The 18,628-nt window shown below is 41.9% G+C and overlaps 2 protein-coding genes across 2 annotated transcripts; both read left to right on the top strand.

The window, feature by feature from the left end:
• Positions 1–1,761: 1,761 nt before the first annotated feature.
• On the top strand, positions 1,762–8,155 carry LOC308369172 (C-C chemokine receptor type 7-like; the record flags this gene model as incomplete). The annotated part of the gene is made up of 7 exons (XM_080843516.1): positions 1,762–1,795; positions 4,229–4,303; positions 5,995–6,041; positions 6,447–6,518; positions 6,699–6,770; positions 6,883–6,990; positions 7,103–8,155. The coding sequence occupies 7 exons, from the start codon at positions 1,762–1,764 to the stop codon at positions 8,153–8,155; spliced, it is 1,461 nt and encodes a 486-aa protein (XP_080699642.1).
• A 6,749-nt stretch (positions 8,156–14,904) lies between these two features.
• Positions 14,905–16,440, top strand: LOC308369185 (C-C chemokine receptor type 7-like; the record flags this gene model as incomplete). Its single annotated transcript, XM_080843528.1, has 2 exons — positions 14,905–14,931; positions 15,370–16,440. The coding sequence occupies 2 exons, from the start codon at positions 14,905–14,907 to the stop codon at positions 16,438–16,440; spliced, it is 1,098 nt and encodes a 365-aa protein (XP_080699654.1).
• Positions 16,441–18,628: the final 2,188 nt, after the last annotated feature.

Below are 18,628 nucleotides of genomic sequence, written 5' to 3' on the forward strand. Positions count from 1 at the left end.
TAAAATGTACATTTTACTTTAACACATACCAATAAATAGTAAAACCAGAGAAACTGATAATTTTGAAGTGGTCTCTTAATTTTTTCCGCGGCTGTATATACTGTATAAATATATATACTGTATATATATATAGAGAGAGAGAGAGAGAGAGAGAAAGAGTAAAAATAAAGAGTAACTGATGCACACAGTTCACTTAAAGGCACCAGGGTTATATGTCAGATGTTTCTGAAATGGCCTCGCAGTGCAGTTCAAACAACAAATCAGTAGAAAAAAAACAAAACAGATTTGAACACTGGGGCCCTTTGAGGTTGAAGTTGGTTTCCTGTTTTGAAGCAGGCTTCTATCCCTGTAAGGCTGGCTTTGCTGTTGCAGCTCACCTAGGAGTGCACCTGTGTTCTTTAGTTTAGTTTCAGATCTCACTTAAGGTGTAAGCCTTTGCATTTGCATCCTTCACTTGACGTGCTGTCTTGCCTCAAACACAATCACATGATTAGATTTGTCTTGGGCAGATGTAATGATAGCCAACGGCTACAGCACTGTGCAGTGAGGACACCTCGCTCTCCTACACCATAACAGATGTTCTGTGTACTCATGCAAGTGTGTGTGTGTCTGTCTTTGTGTCTGTGTATGAGTGCGTGTATTTGGTTCTGTCATTGTGTCTGTGTGTGTGTGTGTGTGTGTGTGTGTGTGTGTGTGTGTGTGTGTGTGTCTGTCTGTCTTTGTGTCTGTGTATGCATGCGTCTGTGTGTGCGTTGTGCATGTGTGCAAGTGCCTTTACCCTGCACTCATACCTGAAGTGTGGTCACACATCGCTGCCTTTCCTGGTAGAAGTGAAAGCAGCAAAAACCACAATCGCACGCTTGTACACCTTAACACGACTGACAGGGCCGGTGGGGGTTGGAAATGGGGGCCGGGGTACGTGTGTGGGTTTGTCTCTTCGTGCGTATAGAGCACTAGTATTTGATGGCCTTCTGATTGTGACGGGTTCAGACCGAACACCGTCTCATAAGTTAAGTTGTGGGGTCATTAAGCTTAAGGTCATTTTGTAAAGTAGTTCTGTAGGTGTTATGGAATGTGTTGTCAGGGGTGGGGTGGGATGATTTTGTTTTTAGCTTACTTTTACCATTCAGATGCTGTTGTGAGGCCCATCATTTCTTTCTTCCATTTTCCTGCAGAACAGAAAGGGCATGTTAGCACGTGGGGTTGTAGTCAGACAGCGTCATATCAAACCTGGCAGAAAAACAAAAATCCCCAGAACAACTGAACTCACATCTGCTTGACTCAGTTTTATCTGCCCTCAGAGCACAGTGTGAAACTACCTGAATGAGAGCTGGAATCTGTGTTACACACGTTTCTTCACCATGGCATACACCACCCATGCACAGTCATATCGCCCCCAGAGATGAGGGCTCAAATTCCAGCCAGATAAAGGTGCCTCCTAGCCTGATGATGTAATACTCATAATTCTAGTCAGAATATGAGTCTAATACTGCTCCATTGGGCTGTGATTATGGGGCGTGTTTAAAACGAAATGCCTCTTAGCTTAATTGGATATACCTAGAACCAGTCAGAGCAACGTTGTATGACCATCGGGGCTAGTTTATACATAAACTTTTACCGAATCCGGTAGGAAGGACGGCAAAAACCTCGATCGACAAATACCTTGATAGCGTGTCTCTGTTCCTCTTTCAAAATGAATGCACTGTCAATGTCTTCTAAAACAGACTTGAATCCCCAAATTTTAGCTCTCCAGCGGCAGCCATGTTTGCTGAATACGAACTCAACCCAAGCGTTGGTGACGTAGTTGATAACGTTACGGTTGATCATCTGTCCATCATTGTATAAAGCCCGCCCTGACAATTGGTGCGGCAGAATCCTGCCTTCTGATAATTTCTCCCCAATGGAGCAGTGCTAGACCGAACTTCCCAACCTCAAATGTTGTGGGCGGGGCTAAGTTCCCTCTGGCATCCAGGCTAGGTGCCTCCCCATCTGAACTGGGTTTATTTGGAGTTGCACGTTGGTATTTTCATATTTGATCTGGTAGGTGTTTTTAAACCACAGCTGATGGTCCCACACAAAAGTGATGCTGAGTTGTGCATTGAATAATGTGGGTTATTGTGATGCCTACATGGTGTTGATTTACTAGTGGGTTGAGCTGTAACAATAGAGAATACAAATCACAAGTGGTGAATGTGTCTTCAGGGTGGGCTTGCGGAAGGAAGACTTTCAGCAGCCTGCAGGGTGAGGCATGCATGCCTTGCTTTGATGTGATTCTTTTCTTGCCATTGAAGCCAGATCTTCCAGTAAACAGAAAAAAATGGTACAAAAAAAACACAATTATTATTTGTCAATATGACAACACAAACAGCTAATTATCTAAGGTTAAGCATACGGGCCATAATATGCCAATATTATTGTTGTTGCTCTTTTAAAATATCTATAAATCGATATTGATATATTCTAAAACCTTCTATGTCATTTGGTATCACAAATGATGAAAAATAAGGAAATGCAAAATGTGACTCCTTGTGATGGCTGGCTTTGCCTATGGTCTCTTCACATATTTTATATATTTAGCTTGGGTTTGGTACTCACTGGTTGCATTTCTTACATACTGTCCTACAATCATCTTCCTGGACCACCAGTGTGCTCTTTTATTTACAATACAGTGGTGCCTTTTATTGTTTTAACCTTTGCTACATACCTGACTTTTAAGACTTGCACAATCATAATTGAACAGCATGCATCTTAGACCCCTAAAGACTTGAAAGGGAGGTGAACCCTTGAGCCTCATCAACACGAGAAGACAATGGCAACGATGGCACTGGAAATGTTTACATTCAGTTCACAGCTTCACTGAATGAGAAGTACACCAAGAGCCAGAGATGGGTGCTAAAAAGCCAAATATGCTGGCCTTGAGGATAAAGAAAGTGATGTGCTGGCTTAGTCCTTCCATTGGAATTGTAGTTTAAGGCCTAGAAGGGTGACTTGGCCATCCTGAGGAGATTTGTAGACCATAAATCTCCAGAAGGACTGATGAGCATCAGTGGTTTCTTATCTGTGGGTTTACCACAAGGGCAAAACCCCTACTGTTATAGCTTTTGTAAAAAGAAAATTAGGCTTAACAGCTTGATAATCTACAAAACCACAGATTCGGGTTTAACACTGCAATTTAACAGAAAGTTGTGATTCTGTTTTATACCCTGATTCAAGCTCTCTTTAAAATGTCAGACAAGCTATGCCACTTGAACAGCTGGCAAAAAAAGAGTAGAAAAAAACAGGTTAGGTACCCACACTTTGGTTGCATATGGGGTGAATATAGCAAAACCTTTACTGTACTTCATGTCATTGCACCTGACATGCTACATACAGTATATGACAGCGGTGTTTTTTCATTTTGGTCTTTCGAGGTGTGTGAATCGTGCTTCCCGAGTCTCTGAACAAGTTAAGAGCAACAACAAAAAATGCCTTACCAGTTTGTTAATCTACAAAACCACAGAGTGGGGTTTAACACTGCAACTAAACAGAACCACTGATCAAGATTGAAGATAATCTGAGTTTTAGTCAGGGTACCTGTGGTACCTTTTCATTGAGTTCTGACAGGAACTAAAGCTTCTTTAAAATGTCAGACACAAGCTATGCCACCCGAACAGCTGGCAAAGGGGGAAAAAACAAGGTTAGGTACCAGCACTTTGGTTGCATATGTGGTGAATTTTAGCAAAAACTTTACTGTAATTCATCTCATTGCACCTGCCTGGGTCCAGATATGACAGTGGTGTTTTTCATGTTGGTCTTTCGAGGTGTGTGAATCAATCATGACTCCCGAGCTTCTGAACAAGTTACGAACAACAGGGCCTCACCGAGAGACTTCAACAACTCCCCCCCTCCCCAACATCTCAGATTGAGAACACAAACACAAAACCACAGGACCTTTTTCTCTCTCTCTCTTTCTGTCTCTCTCTCTCAAAGGTTCCCTCACTTTAGACCAGACACCTACACCTACCTAGGACGGAGGAGGTGAGAGAAGGTGGAGCGTGTGTGTGTGTGGGTGTGTTGGTGTGTGTGGGTGTGTGTGTGTGTGTGCGCGCGTGTGTGTGTGCACGTGTTTGTGACAGAGGAGGGAAGTGGCATCTGTCATCTGTCAGTCTCCTTCCGCTTGTCAACTAAGAGTTGACTTACATAAGTCAGTGTAAGGACGGTTGTGCTCCGCAACCACATCTTCTGCCAGGTGCTTACCACTCACTGCATCAGCACGAGGCCTCTCCTGCCACCACGACGACCATCACCATGAGCATCTTAATGGGTGAGAGACGACCACTTACACTACACCTTCTTGGAAAGTCACCTTCGTGCTCGCTGTTTTCTGTGCACATTTTAAGTTGTTGAGTCCTGCAGCAAGATGTTACTGTAGCCTAGCGTGCATGAAAAAAAATCAAAACTTACCGTAAGTCTTAAACTTATGTTGGAGGGAGAGACCGTATGGAAGGCTGTTATGTATCAGAGTAAATGGATGCAGTGTGCGTGAGGTATAGGCTGTGATATACGGTATATATCAGGTGAATTTCTTCTACTTGGTGAAGATGTTGTAAAAAAGCTCTGATTTTGCACAAGGATCAAAGGACCATAAGCTCAGTCAATTAGTTTGGTGTGCTCAGTCAAATTGGGTGTGCTCACAGTAAAAAAAAGATAACAGCTTTAATTAAAGTGCAGTTTTTTTTAATATAGAGGTATTTATACTTGCGAGGTGGTGTTGTGTGGTTTGTGTTTGAGAACATTCAGTTGTGTGTATGTGCGTAGGCGTGCGTTATTGTAAGCATGTGTTTGTGACGATGTGTTGCAGAATTTCTTCCACTCATCCACTCAAAAGCATTACAAGGGAACATATACAGACACTCAATCTGAGTGATATCATTTAACAGTCTCTTCTAGACTACAGGCCCACATTCAATCTGGAGGAATTCTAACTGAAATAATATAGGTTGAAAAATATGTTTAACCCAGATAGATAGATAGATAGATAGGGATAGACAGATAGATAGATGGCTGGATGGATAGATTGATAAATAGATATATATATATAGATAGATAGATATATGTCTTGGTAAATACATAGATAGATGGATAGAAAGATGGATGGATGGATGATTATGTGCTTCCTGCAGTGTCTTTATATGTTTGTGTGCCTGGGTATGTGTGAGAGAGTTTGAGAGAGAGAGAGAGAGAGAGAGAGAGAGAGAGAGAGAGTGGGAGAGAGAGAGAGAGAGAGAGAGAGTGGGAGAGAGAATGAGAGAGAGTGTGTGTGTGAGAGAGAGATGTGAATGAAAGAGGTACAGGAGAGAAAGAGAGACAAAAATGTAGTCGTTTAGAGATAACTTAAAAGAGGAGGAGAGAAGAAGAGAAGAAACAAACAGGCACGTTAAGAAAGAGGGAAAGAGTAACAGAGAATAAGAAGAGAGAGAGACATGCAGCCGAACAAAGAGGAACTCCCGATGTGGTCCAAGTCAGCTTTTGTTGAAAGCGAAATGATTAAACTATGAATATGTTTATTTTAATTTGAATACTGTATGACACAAGAAGCTTCACTCCAGAGAGATATCCATGCACCTCAATTACATTCTATTCAATTTAATTACAGAATGGGCATCATACCATTATCTGTACTGTGCACGCAGAAAGTGTTGTTGAAGTTAGAATGAGGGTTTAGTAGAGTTAGTAACACATAGATGAACTTATATTTACTAAGTACATAGTATTATTTTCTATATGTCGGTATACTGTTATAAGGGACAGCTGATGTAAAGTAGGTCCAAAGAGGGTTTTTTTCACGCATGCCCACCATCTCATAATCAAGATTGTTTTTTTAAACACAAGTTTTATGCCACAGATACAATATAGACTCTAATAATGGTCCTTGCATACGTACAATCAGTATAGTATGACCTTCCTTAATCAGTCAGTCACTGTAATTCTGAATCACATCTGTCTTTCCTGCAGTCAAAGTTTTTGGACTCGTCCATCTTCTCTGGGCCGCTAACCTCACGGTAAGTTTGAGCACCCTGTTTACCATCTTGGCCATAGGAGAGGTGCGTAGAGTCACCTCACAGTAAGTTTGAGCACCCTGTTTACCATCTTGGCCATAGGAGAGGTGCGTAGAGTCACCTCACAGTAAGTTTGAGCACCCTGTTTACCATCTTGGCCATAGGAGAGGTGCGTAGAGTCACCTCACAGTAAGATTGAGCACCCTGTTTACCATCTTGGCCATAGGAGGGGTGTGTAGAGTCACCCTTCTAGTTGGATGCAATTCAGAGTGCATTTAGGTCTTATTTTCATTGGTTCACTAAAGACAATGGTAAGATTGTCAAAAACACTGTCTCATCACTAGATTCCTTCATGTAAATAATATGCATAAAAGGTTTACTAACATGTTTTCTAATCCTGTCTTGAAGGAGTGTGTCACACAAGTTGATATCAGAGAAGTAATGTCAACTAAAGACCCAGGACAGTTTCCGGAAGTTTCTGTAAGTTTCAGTTTTCTGCTAAATAATTGTCTGAAGTAGTCTAGAGCAGTTAAAAAAGTCCACACATTCATTTAGTCTGACTCTGAAAGCAGAATCATTGTAAGCTAATTATTTTAAGCAAAACATGTTTCTATGTTGTCGAGAATTAAATGTTATTTTTTTAACGTTTCTTTTTACAAGACAATCACATCACAACTGAACATCTCAGTGGCATTGGCAACGCTCAGCACAACAGAAGTTGCAAAAATTCCAGTGAGTTTGATCCCATACAATTAATATACCTACAGTAATTCAGGAAATAATACAAATGACATTTCCAATCACTGGTACAAATCAATCTCTTTTCCTCTCCCCTTCTTTACAGGCAGCCTCATCAGTGGAGTACGTGACAGAATTGGACATCACCACATCACAACTGAACTTCTCAGAGGCATTTGCAAGGATGACCACAACAGAAGTCGAAACAATTCCAGTGAGTTTGATCACTTGCAATAAATATACCTACAGTAATTCAGCAAATCATTCAAATGACATTTCCAATCACTGTTACAAATCGCTTTCTTTTCCTCTCCCCTTCTCTACAGGCAACCTCATCAGATTACACAGACGAAGACTACTCAAGTACATACGATTACAGTGATAGTAATAGTTACCTCTGTGAGAAGGAGGAGATTCGCCGTTTCCGGGCCTGGTTCCTACCCACCGTGTTTTCCCTGATATGCTTCATGGCACTTGTGGGCAACTCCCTGGTCATAATGACTTACATCTACTTCAGCCGCCTGAAGACCATGACCGACATCTACCTGCTCAGTCTGGGGTTCGCCGACCTGCTGTTTGCTCTGACTCTCCCTTTCTGGGCGGCCAGCATCATGTCGAAATGGGTCCTGGGCGTTTTCCTGTGCAAGGCAATGTACGCGGTTTACCGGATCAGTTTCTTCAGCGGGATGTTCCTGCTCACCTGCATCAGTGTGGATCGTTACTTCGCCATCACCAAGGCCGTGTCTGCCCATCGCTGCCGCTCAAGGGCCATCTACATCAGCAAAGTGTCCAGTGTGGTTATCTGGATCACAGCCATGCTGTTCTCCATCCCCGAGATGGTCTACACGGATGTCAGCGCCAATGACACTTGTGATCTGTACTACAATCAGCCCACAGAGCTGATTGTGGGTATGCAGGTGACTCAGATGGTCCTGGGGTTTGTTGTGCCAGCCCTGGTGATGGTGTACTGCTATAGTGGCATAGTCAAGACCCTGGCCCTGTCGAGAAGCTTCGAGAAGAACAAGGCCATTAAAGTCATCTTTGCTGTCGTAGCGGTCTTCTTGATCTGCCAGTTGCCATACAATGTTGTGCTGATACTAAAGGCTGTGGACACGGCGGTTGAAGGCAGCAAAGACTGTACACTCGACAACGCTCTGATGTACGCCATGGATGTCAGCAGCTCTCTGGCGTTTCTGCGATGCTGTGTCAACCCCTTTCTGTACGCCTTCATCGGAGTGAAGTTCCGCAAGGACCTCCTCAAGCTGCTCAAAGAACTGGGCTGCATGAGTCAGGCACACTTCTACCAGCTCACTTCCTTTGCCAGGAGACGCTCCTCAGGAGCCATGGAGACAGAAACCACCACCACCTACTCACCTTAAGAGAAATAAGCAAAGAAAAGTGGCCTTAAGATTAGATCAGATAAGATAAACAAATATAAACATCAAACACATTTTTTTAATTAAATGAAAAAATGAAAAAAAATGAAAAAAATGAAAAAAATGAAAAAAAATGAAAAAAAAAAGAAAAATGAAGAAAATTTAAAAATTTAAAAATTAAAGAAAATAAAAAAAATTAATAAAAATAAAGACCTGTAAATACTGTATGCACATGTGACACCACCAGTTCCACTACCTATATATCACCTTTTGAGATAAATATGTTTCTCATGCAAGTTATTGTTATCACGTATTTTCTAACTATGAACTGCTTCACATTGTGTTTATTTGTTTGCATACGTATTGTTACATATGTTCATATTCTTTGTCATACTAGTTATTTCCTGAACCTCTAGACATGCTTGCAGCCTAAATACATTGTGAATAACATGCTCAATGCTTGTAACAGACACACACATTATGTAATCAATGATTGCGCAATAAAACCTGTTTGAACCACCATTTTTGTTAGTGCCTTTGTTAATATGTGAAGCAGAATAATTTTCGCCATCGCGAGGGGTCTGTGGTAGAGAAACAGTTAGACTGAGAGATACGCCTGTGCGGCTACATTTCCAACATACCCAGACTGACCACTCATTGCACTTCCTTAATATAGGTCAGTAGTAACCTACTTACAGCTTGAAATCATTCCTGTATGCTTTTATCTGAATGAGATTCCTGAATGATGTCCTGAAGCTTCTCAAAGATCCATCTGGGCTGTAGGAGTCTGAAGACTGAGCATCCTGACTGGTTGCCATGGAGATGGAGAGCTCCGAACTTGTTCCTGATATGACAGAATCTGGTTAGTAAACACTTTGATCATAAGATTGATGTTATCTGTGTATACCATCTCTTCCCACCACAAACCATGCGGGAAAAAAGATCCTCTCTTACACAAACAAATAAATAATAAATATAGATAATACATTAAACACTTGTTTTAGTTTTGGTCTGATTCACTTATTATTCTGGTGCACGCTGTTTACTGACTACCTTGTCCACGCCCCCCGGTGGTGAACTGAGACTGTTGCAGGCCGCAGGTTTTGTGGCACACCTGTGGATTATTGAGGTCAACAGCGTGCTGGATTGCTGGTGGGGCGAGAAGGACAGGATAAAAAAGGGCAATAATTGGGGGAATTGGACTGTGGACTAATCGCTGTCGGACTTTCTATCCTTTCCGGGGAAAACTGAGAGACTAACAGATTGAACCTGTTCTCACTAAATCCTTTCCCACCAAGGATCAATCCTGCCGGTCTCCTCTCTGTCCGGTCTTGTCTGTCTTTGTGTCTGTGTGTGTGTGAATGTGTGTGTGTGTGTCTGCCTTTGTGTCTGTGTGTGTGTGTTAATGTGTGTGTGTGTGTGTTGTGCATGCGTGCAAGTGTTTGCCTTTGCCCTGCACTCATACCTGAAGTGGTTTCCTGAAAGTGAAAGCAGCACAAAACCACAACCGCACGCTTGCACACCTTTACACGACTGATGGTGGTGGTGGGGGTTGGAAATGGTGGCCGGGGTACGTGTGTGTGTCTGTGTGTGGGTTTATCTCTTTGTGCGTAGAGAGCACTATTTGATGGCCTTCTGATTGTGATGAGGTTCGAACATAAGTTAAGTTCTGGGGTCATTAAGCTAAAGGTCATTTTGTAAAGTAGTTCTGTAGGTGTTATGGAATGTGTTGCCAGGGGTGGGGTGGAATGATTTTGTATTTAGCTTACTTTTACCATTCAGATGCTGCTGTGAGGCTATTCATTTCTTTCTTCCATTTTCCTGCAGAACAGAAAGGGCATGTTTAGCACATGGGGTTGTAGTCAGACAGCGTCATATCAAACCTGGCAGAAAAACAAAAATCCCAAGCACAGCTGAACTCACATCTGCTTGACTCAGTTTTATCTGCCCTCAGAGCACAGTGTGAAACTACCTGAATGAGAGCTGGAATCTGTGTTTTACACGTTTCTTCTGCATGGCATACACCACCCATGCACAGTCATATCGCCCCCAGAGATGAGGGTTCAAATTCCAGCCAGATCAGGGTGCCTCCCCATCTGAACCGGGTTTATATAGTTTTGAGTTTTGCACGTTGGTATTTGGTATTTTCATATTTGATCTGGTAGATGTTGTTGAACCACAGCTGATGGTCCCACACAAAAGCGATGCTGAGTTGTGCATTGCATAATATGTGTTGCCTACATGGTGTTGATTGTAGTGGGAGAATAATAGAGAACAATAGAGAATACAAATCACAAGTGGTGAATGTGTCTTCAGGGTGGGCTTGCGGAAGGAAGACTATCAGCAGCCTGCAGGGTGAGGCATGCATGCCTTGCTTTGATGTGATTCTTTTCTTGCCATTGAAGCCAGATCTTCCAGTAAACAGAAAAAAAAACTTAATTATTATGTGTCCATATGACAATACAAACAGATAATTATCTAAGTGAAAGCACAAGAGCCATATTGTTGTTGCTCTTTTAAGATATTTTTACCCTTTTATTCTAAAACCTTTACCTGTGGTATCACAAATGATGAAAAAAGTACCAAAGGAAATGCAAAATGTGAATCCTTGTGACTCCTTGTGATGGTGCGCTCCACAGCGGCAGGCTTTGCCTCTGGTCTCTACACATCTGTTATATTCAGCTTGGGGCGTGGTACTCACTGGTTGCATTTCTTGGTGCCTGACCTTAAATTCACCCACCTGTATGCAACTAAGATACATGTGCGAGGACGTGCACCAGTGACGTGCCGTGAGGTTTGTAGCTGGTGAGGCACAGAAACCGGAAGGGATTGCGTCATTTTGAGCTCTAGTTGTTTAAAAATATATATATAAAGTATACATGTATATACAGTATGTCTATGGTTTTAAAATTGTCATCTGATCAGAACTGAAAAAATGTTACGTTTTATTGTCTAATACCATTATTTTTAAACGAACGTTCGCTCTGCCTCCCCTGCCTCCTCAGACCGCACGTCCCTGACGTGCACAGGAGGGGGCTAAGGTTGCTTGGGCAAATTTGCGATCAGGGGACGGGGGCGTTGCAGCGGCGGAGCAACTGCCCTTCAAAATTCCTGTGCACGTTCCTGTACATGTGGTTAGAACTGACATTTTGTTGAGTATATGTCACATGCACTTTTCAATTAAATTAAATTCAATTCAATTTCATTTATAGAGTGCCAAAACAATACAATTGTCTCAGGGCTCTTTACAGAGCCCAGTGCCTGGAGCAAGTACAATGGCAACAGGGGCAAGGAAAATGTTTGGTTAAGTTTTGGTTTTAGTTTTGTTTTGTTTATAAGAGCTTATAATCCTTTATCATACTGTCCTACAAGCATCCAGTGTGCTTTTTTATTGACAATACAGTGGCGCCTTAGCCGTCTGGATGAAACTTGTAGATCATAAATCTCCAGAAGGACTGATAAGCATCAGTGGTTACCTATCTGTGGGTTTGCCACAAGGGCAAAACCACTACTGTTATAGCTTTTGTAAAAAGAAAAAAAAGAAAAAATAGGCTTATCAGCTTGATAATTTACAAAACCACAGATTTGGGTTGAACACTGCAATTTAACAGAAGCAAGGTTGTGATTCTGCTTTATACCCTGATTCAAGCTCTCTTTAAAATGTCAGACACAAGCTATGCCACCCGAACAGCTGGCAAAGGGGGAAAAAACAAGGTTAGGTACCCACACTTTGGTTGCATATGTGGTGAACTTTAGCAAAAACTTTACTGTAATACATCTCATTGCACCTGCCTGGCTCCAGATATGACAGTGGTGTTTTTCATTTTGGTCTTTCGAGGTGTGTGAATCAATCATGACTCCCGAGCTTCTGAACAAGTTACGAACAACAGGGCCTCACCGAGAGACTTCAACAAATATCCCCCTCCCCAACATCTCAGAGTGAGAACACAAACACAAAACCACAGGACCTTTTGCTCTCTCTCTCTCTCTCTCTATCTCTCTCTCTCTCTCTCTCTCTCTCAAAGGTTCCCTCACTTTGGACCAGACACCTGCACCAACCTAGGACGGAGGAGGTGAGAGAAGGTGATGTGCGCGCGCTTGTGTATGTGTGTGTGTGTGTGTGTGTGTGTGTGTGTGTGTGTGTGTGTGTGTGTGTGTGTGTGTGTGTGTGTGTGTGCGTGTGCGTGTGCATGTTCGTGACAGAGGAGGGAAGTGGCATCTGTCAGTCCCCTTCCTCTTCTGAACTCACAGTTGACTTACCTTAGAGTAAGGACGGTTGTTTCCACCCCTGCGCTCGGCAACCACATCTTCTGCCAATTGCTTACCACTCTCTGCATCAGCTCAAGGCCCTCTCTTGTTACCACGATGACCATCACCATGAGCATCTCAATGGGTGAGAGACGACACTTACACTACACCTCCTTGGAAAGTCACCTTCGTGATTGGCGTTTTCTCTGCACATTTTAAGTTGTCGAGTTCTGCAGCACGCTGTTGTAGTACTGTAGCCTTTGTAGTAACGTGCTTAAAAAAATCTAAACTTAAGTCTTGAACTTTTGTTGAGGGTAGAGACCCTATGGAAGGTTGTCATGTATCAGAGTAAATGGATGCAGTGTGCATGATGCATAGGCTGTGATAAACGGGAATACAGTATCTCAGGCGAATTTCTTCTACTTGGTGAAAAAAGCTCAAAAGACCATAAGCTTTGTCAATTTCTATGAAGGGGGAGAGATAGAGAGGAAGTGTGTGCTCACAGTAAAGAAAGAGAACAGCTTTAATTAAAGTACTGCTTTTTTTGGATGTAGAGGTATTTAAACTTGTGAGGTGGTGTTGTGTGGTTTGTGTTTGAGAACATTCAGTTGTAAGTAGGCGTGCGTATTTGTAAGCATGTGTTTGTGACAAATTATTCCACTCATCCACTCAGATGCATCACAAGAAAACGTATACAGACACACAATTTGAATGATATCATTCAACAGTCTCTTGTAGACTACAGGCCCACATTCAATCTGGAGGAATTCCAACTAAAATAATATAGGCTGAAACATATGTTTTCCTCAGATAGATAGATAGATAGATAGATAGATAGATAGATAGATAGATAGATAGATAGATAGATAGATAGATAGATAGATAGATAGATAGATAGATAGATAGATATATAGATAGATAGATAGATAGATAGATAGATAGATAGATAGAGATAGATAGATAGATAGATAGATAGATAGATAGATAGATATATTGATAGCTATAAAGATAGGTGTCTGGGTAGATACATAGATCAGTCTTTGAGTATTTAGAAAAGCGCTATATAAAAATAAAGTATTATTATTATTATAGATAGATAGATAGATAGATATAAATATGGGCGGATAGATATGTTTCTGTGTTTCCTGCAGTTTCTTCATGTTTGTGTTCCTGGGTATGTGTGCCTTCTTGTTTGTGTGAGTGTGTGGGTTGAGGTTGTGACTCGTTTGTGGTCTAAGCAGGTGAGAGTAGCAGGTTGACACCTCATACAGTCCCGTTCTTCAATCTGTGACATTTGTGTTTGCTTATACAAACACACATCAGACACAAACTATATGGAGAGAGAGCGAGAGAGAGAGAGAGAGAGAGAGAGAGAGGGATGCGAATAAAAGAGGTACAGGAAGAGGATGAAAGAGAGAGAAAAAAAGAGAGTCGTTGAGATATAAGGAGGAGGAAAGGAGTAGAAACAATCAGGCATGTTAAGACAGAGGGATTGAGTAAAAGAGAAAACGAAGAGAGACATGAATCCGAACAAAGGGGAACTCCCGATGAAGTCCAAGTCAGCTTTTGTTAAAAATGAAATGTTTAAACTGTGAATGTGTATATTTAAATGTTAATACTGTATGACTCATGACACGTTTGGACTCCAGAGAGATACCCATTCACCTCAATTACATTTAATTTACTTAAATTACAGAATAGGTGTCATACCATTATCCGTACTGTGCACGCAGAAAAAAAAGAGTCGATCAATACAATACAATACAACAGTTGATGAAAAGTTTTTTCTATTTGAACATAATTCTTGCAAGGTGTAGTTGAAGTTAGAATGAGGTTTTAGTAGTTAGTAACACATATGATGAACTTATGTACTAAGTACAAAGTATTATTTACTACAAATGTTAGTAATTTAGTTAGTAATTCTGAATCACATCTGTCTTTCCTGCAGTCAAAGTCTTTGGACTCGTCCATCTTTTTTGGGCCGCTCACCTCACAGTAAGTTTTAGCACCCTGTTTATCATCTTGCCCGTAGGAGAGGTGCTTAGAGTCACCTCACAGTAAGTTTGAGCACCCTGTTTATCATCTTGCCCGTAGGAGAGGTGCTTAGAGTCACCTCACAGTAAGATTGAGCACCCTGTTTACCATCTTGGCCATAGGACAGGTGCTTAGAGTCACCTCACAGTAAGTTTGAGCACCCTGTTTACCATCTTGCCCATAGGAGAGGTGCTTTGAGTCACCTCACAGTAAGTTTGAGCACCCTGTTTACCATCTTGACCATAGGAGTGGTGCTTAGAGTCACCTCACAGTAAGTTTGAGCACCCTGTTTACCATCTTGACCATAGGAGAGGTGCTTAGAGTCACCTCACAGTAAGTTTGAGCACCCTGTTTACCATCTTGACAATAGGACAGGTGCTTAGAGTCACCTCACAGCAAGTTTGAGCACCCTGTTCACCATCTTGGCCATAGGACAGGTGCGTAGTCACCACACAGTTAGTTTGGGGACCATGTTTACCATCTTGGGCATACAAGAGGTGCGTAGAGTCACCTCACAGTAAGTTTTAGCACCCAGTTTACAGTCACCCTTCTGGTTGGATGCCGTTTAGAGTAAAATGCATTAAGGTCTTAGGCATTGGTTCACTAAAGACAATGGTAACATTGTCTACCTGCAAGTCAAATGAAAGAGCATGACTATGGACAAAAAAAAACAGTCTCCTCACTAGATTCTTGTAAATAATATGCCTAAAAAGTTTACTAACATGTTTTTAATCATGTCTTGAAGGAGTGTGTCACACAAGTTGACATCACTGTCACCACAGTTGACGTCACAGAAGTTATGTCAACTTATGACCCAGGACAGTTTCCAGAAGTTTCTGTAAGTTTCACCTCAGCAACTCATTCTTTAAATAACTCAAATGACATTTCCAATCACTGTTAAAAATCCCTCTCTTTTCCTCTCCCCTTCTCTACAGGCAACCTCATCAGTGGAGAACGTGACAGAATTCGACATCACCACAGAAGATTACTCAGCTACCGGTACATACGATTACGAATATGAACTCTGCGAGAAGGAGGCGATTCGCCGTTTCCGGGCCTGGTTCCTACCCACCGTGTTTTCCCTCATATGCTTCATGGCACTTGTGGGCAACTCCCTGGTCATAGTGACCTTCATCTACTTCAGCCGCCTGAAGACCATGACCGACATCTACCTGCTCAGTCTGGGGTTCGCCGACCTGCTGTTTGCTCTGACTCTCCCTTTCTGGGCGGCCAGCATCATGTCCAAATGGGTCCTGGGCGTTTTCCTGTGCAAGGCAATGTACGCGGTTTACCGGATCAGTTTCTTCAGTGGGATGTTCCTGCTCACCTGCATCAGTGTGGATCGTTACTTCGCCATCACCAAGGCCGTGTCTGCCCATCGCTGCCGCTCAAGGGCCATCTACATCAGCAAAGTGTCCAGTCTGGTTATCTGGATCACAGCCGTGCTGTTCTCCATCCCCGAGATGGTCTACACGGATGTCAGCGCCAATGACACTTGTGATCTGTACTACAATCAGCCCACAAAGCTGATTGTGGGTATGCAGGTGACTCAGATGGTCCTGGGGTTTGTTGTGCCAGCCCTGGTGATGGTGTACTGCTATAGTGGCATAGTCAAGACCCTGGCCCTGTCGAGAAGCTTCGAGAAGAACAAGGCCATTAAAGTCATCTTTGCTGTCGTAGCGGTCTTCTTGATCTGCCAGTTGCCATACAATGTTGTGCTGATACTAAAGGCCGTGGACACGGCGGTTGAAGGCAGCAAAGACTGTACACTCGACAACGCTCTGATGTACGCCATGGATGTCAGCAGCTCTCTGGCGTTTCTGCGATGCTGTGTCAACCCCTTTCTGTACGCCTTCATCGGAGTGAAGTTCCGCAAAGACCTCCTCAAGCTGCTCAAAGAACTGGGCTGCATGAGTCAGGCACACTTCTACCAGCTCACTTCCTGTGCCAGGAGACGCTCCTCAGGAGCCATGGAGACAGAAACCACCACCACCTACTCACCTTAAAAGAAATAAGCAAAGAATGTGCTTAATACAGTGGCCATAAGATTAGATCAGATAAGATAAACAAATATATAAATACATTTAAAAAAAATAAAATAAAAAAATTACAAAATTAAAAAATGAAAAAAATTTAAGAAAATTAAAAAATGAAAAAAAATTAAGAAAATTTAAAAAAATGAATACAAATAAAGACCTGTAAATACTGAATGCACATCTGACACCACCAGTACCACTACCTATGTATCACCTTTTGAGATAAATATGTTTCTCATGCAAGATATTGTTACCACGTATGTTCTAGCTATGAACTGCTTCACATTGTGTTTATTTGTTTACATACGTATTGTTACATATGTTCATATTCTTTGTCATACTAGTTATTTCCTGAACCTCTAGACATGCTTGCAGCCTAAGTTCATCGTGAATAACATGCTCAATGCTTGTAACACACACACACATTATGTTATCAATGATTGCTCAATAAAACCTGTAAAACCCGACAACGCTCTGATGTACGCCCTGGATATCAATGATTGCTCAATAAAACCTGTTTGAACCACCATTTTTTGTGTGCCTTTGTTAATACGTGATCGAAAGCAGAATAAGGTCACACTGAAAATATGACAATGAGCTTTCAGAGGATCAGAAAGGTCTCCATTTGGCCATCTAAACTCACTTAGTCTCCCTTAGGCCATCTAAACTCACTTAGTCTCCCTTAGGCAATCTCAACTCACTTAGTCTCCCTTAGGCAATCTCAACTCACGTAGTCTCCCTTAGGCAATCTCAACTCACTTAGTCTCCCTTAGGCCATCTCAACTCACTTAGTCTCCCGTAGGCCATCTAAACTCACTTAGTCTCCCTTAGGCCATCTCAACTCACTCACTCTCCTACCTCATGAAAACCCGCCCCTGCTAACACCTAGCAACAGCATATATGAATCAACTCATATGCACACAACCAAACAACCAATACTTGTCCTTTCAATTATTGAAATCAGTATTAAATAGTACAAACATCCCTCTCAAGACACACACATATGCTTGCACACTCTTATGCACACACACAATTACCAAAAGATATCAGCGGTGCCAATAGCTTATTTATTGTATGTACTTTACACAGGGGTGCAACTGCTCAGTGTCAGGGGGGTATGCAGCAACAATTTTTGGTTTTTTTCTTTTCTTAAACAAATAAATAAATAAGTATGCCAGACATCATCATGTATGGGCTTTAAATAATAAAGGGTTATTTTAAAGTATATCACTGCATGCCTACCATAATGGTAATGGTACGCTATGGTGCATACAGTATATACTGTACACACACACACACACAAATATATATTAGTAAATAATAAACAGTTGCAAACATTAACATTATAATGATAACCATTGCAACATAATGCCTTAAAACGCAAGAGTAAGCCTGCAAATAAAGATCTTTAAAGGTGATGATGTGTAACAATGCTGCTACCAAAATATTCTAGAGTGCTCTTTAGTTGCTACTAAATAATAACACGCCGTGCCTTTGCACTTGCCCATTCATCTAGTATTGCATCATGCCAATAGATAGCCTGTATGTTTGACAGCACAGCTAACATGAACAGCTAATGGTAACCATGGTAAACAGAGTTACGTTTCCAGCTTCTTGTTAGTTACTGTGAATGCGACCAGAGCCCGTCTGCCACCTTATATTTACCAGTTGTTATTTTTGCCTTAATAAAATTGAGATGTGTCATACATGGGATTGGTACAGTAGGGGTTTAACCAAAATCTAAATATATCATCAGCCTAACTGATGAAGCTTAAGCTAGCCATAAACCCTCATTTGGCTGCTACATTTCTATGTTAGCAAACGCTAGCTAGCCTGATAGCTAGTCTGTTAACATTATTTGCAAGCCTCCAAGCACAAACGTAAAGTCACCTTAAAACCTACCTGTTGCCTTTCACCATCCACTTATTTAATTGCTGTCGCATCCCCTGACAGGTCTTCTCCTTTTCCCTCTTTCTTTTTCTGTTCCCAAAGCTCCCAACAGCTTTTTTGCTTTATCCATCTTCCATCCAACCAACTCACTACTCGTAGCTTAGTTCGAACTGCTTGTGTGTTTAGCGGTCACGGCCTCATGCTCCCTCTTCTATGTCAACATTCTATTATGGAATCTTAAGAGATAAGGCGCCTACTCTAGCCTGTT

The sequence above is a fragment of the Sprattus sprattus genome (assembly GCF_963457725.1).
Source record: "Sprattus sprattus genome assembly, chromosome: 1".
Lineage (NCBI taxonomy): Eukaryota > Metazoa > Chordata > Actinopteri > Clupeiformes > Clupeidae > Sprattus > Sprattus sprattus.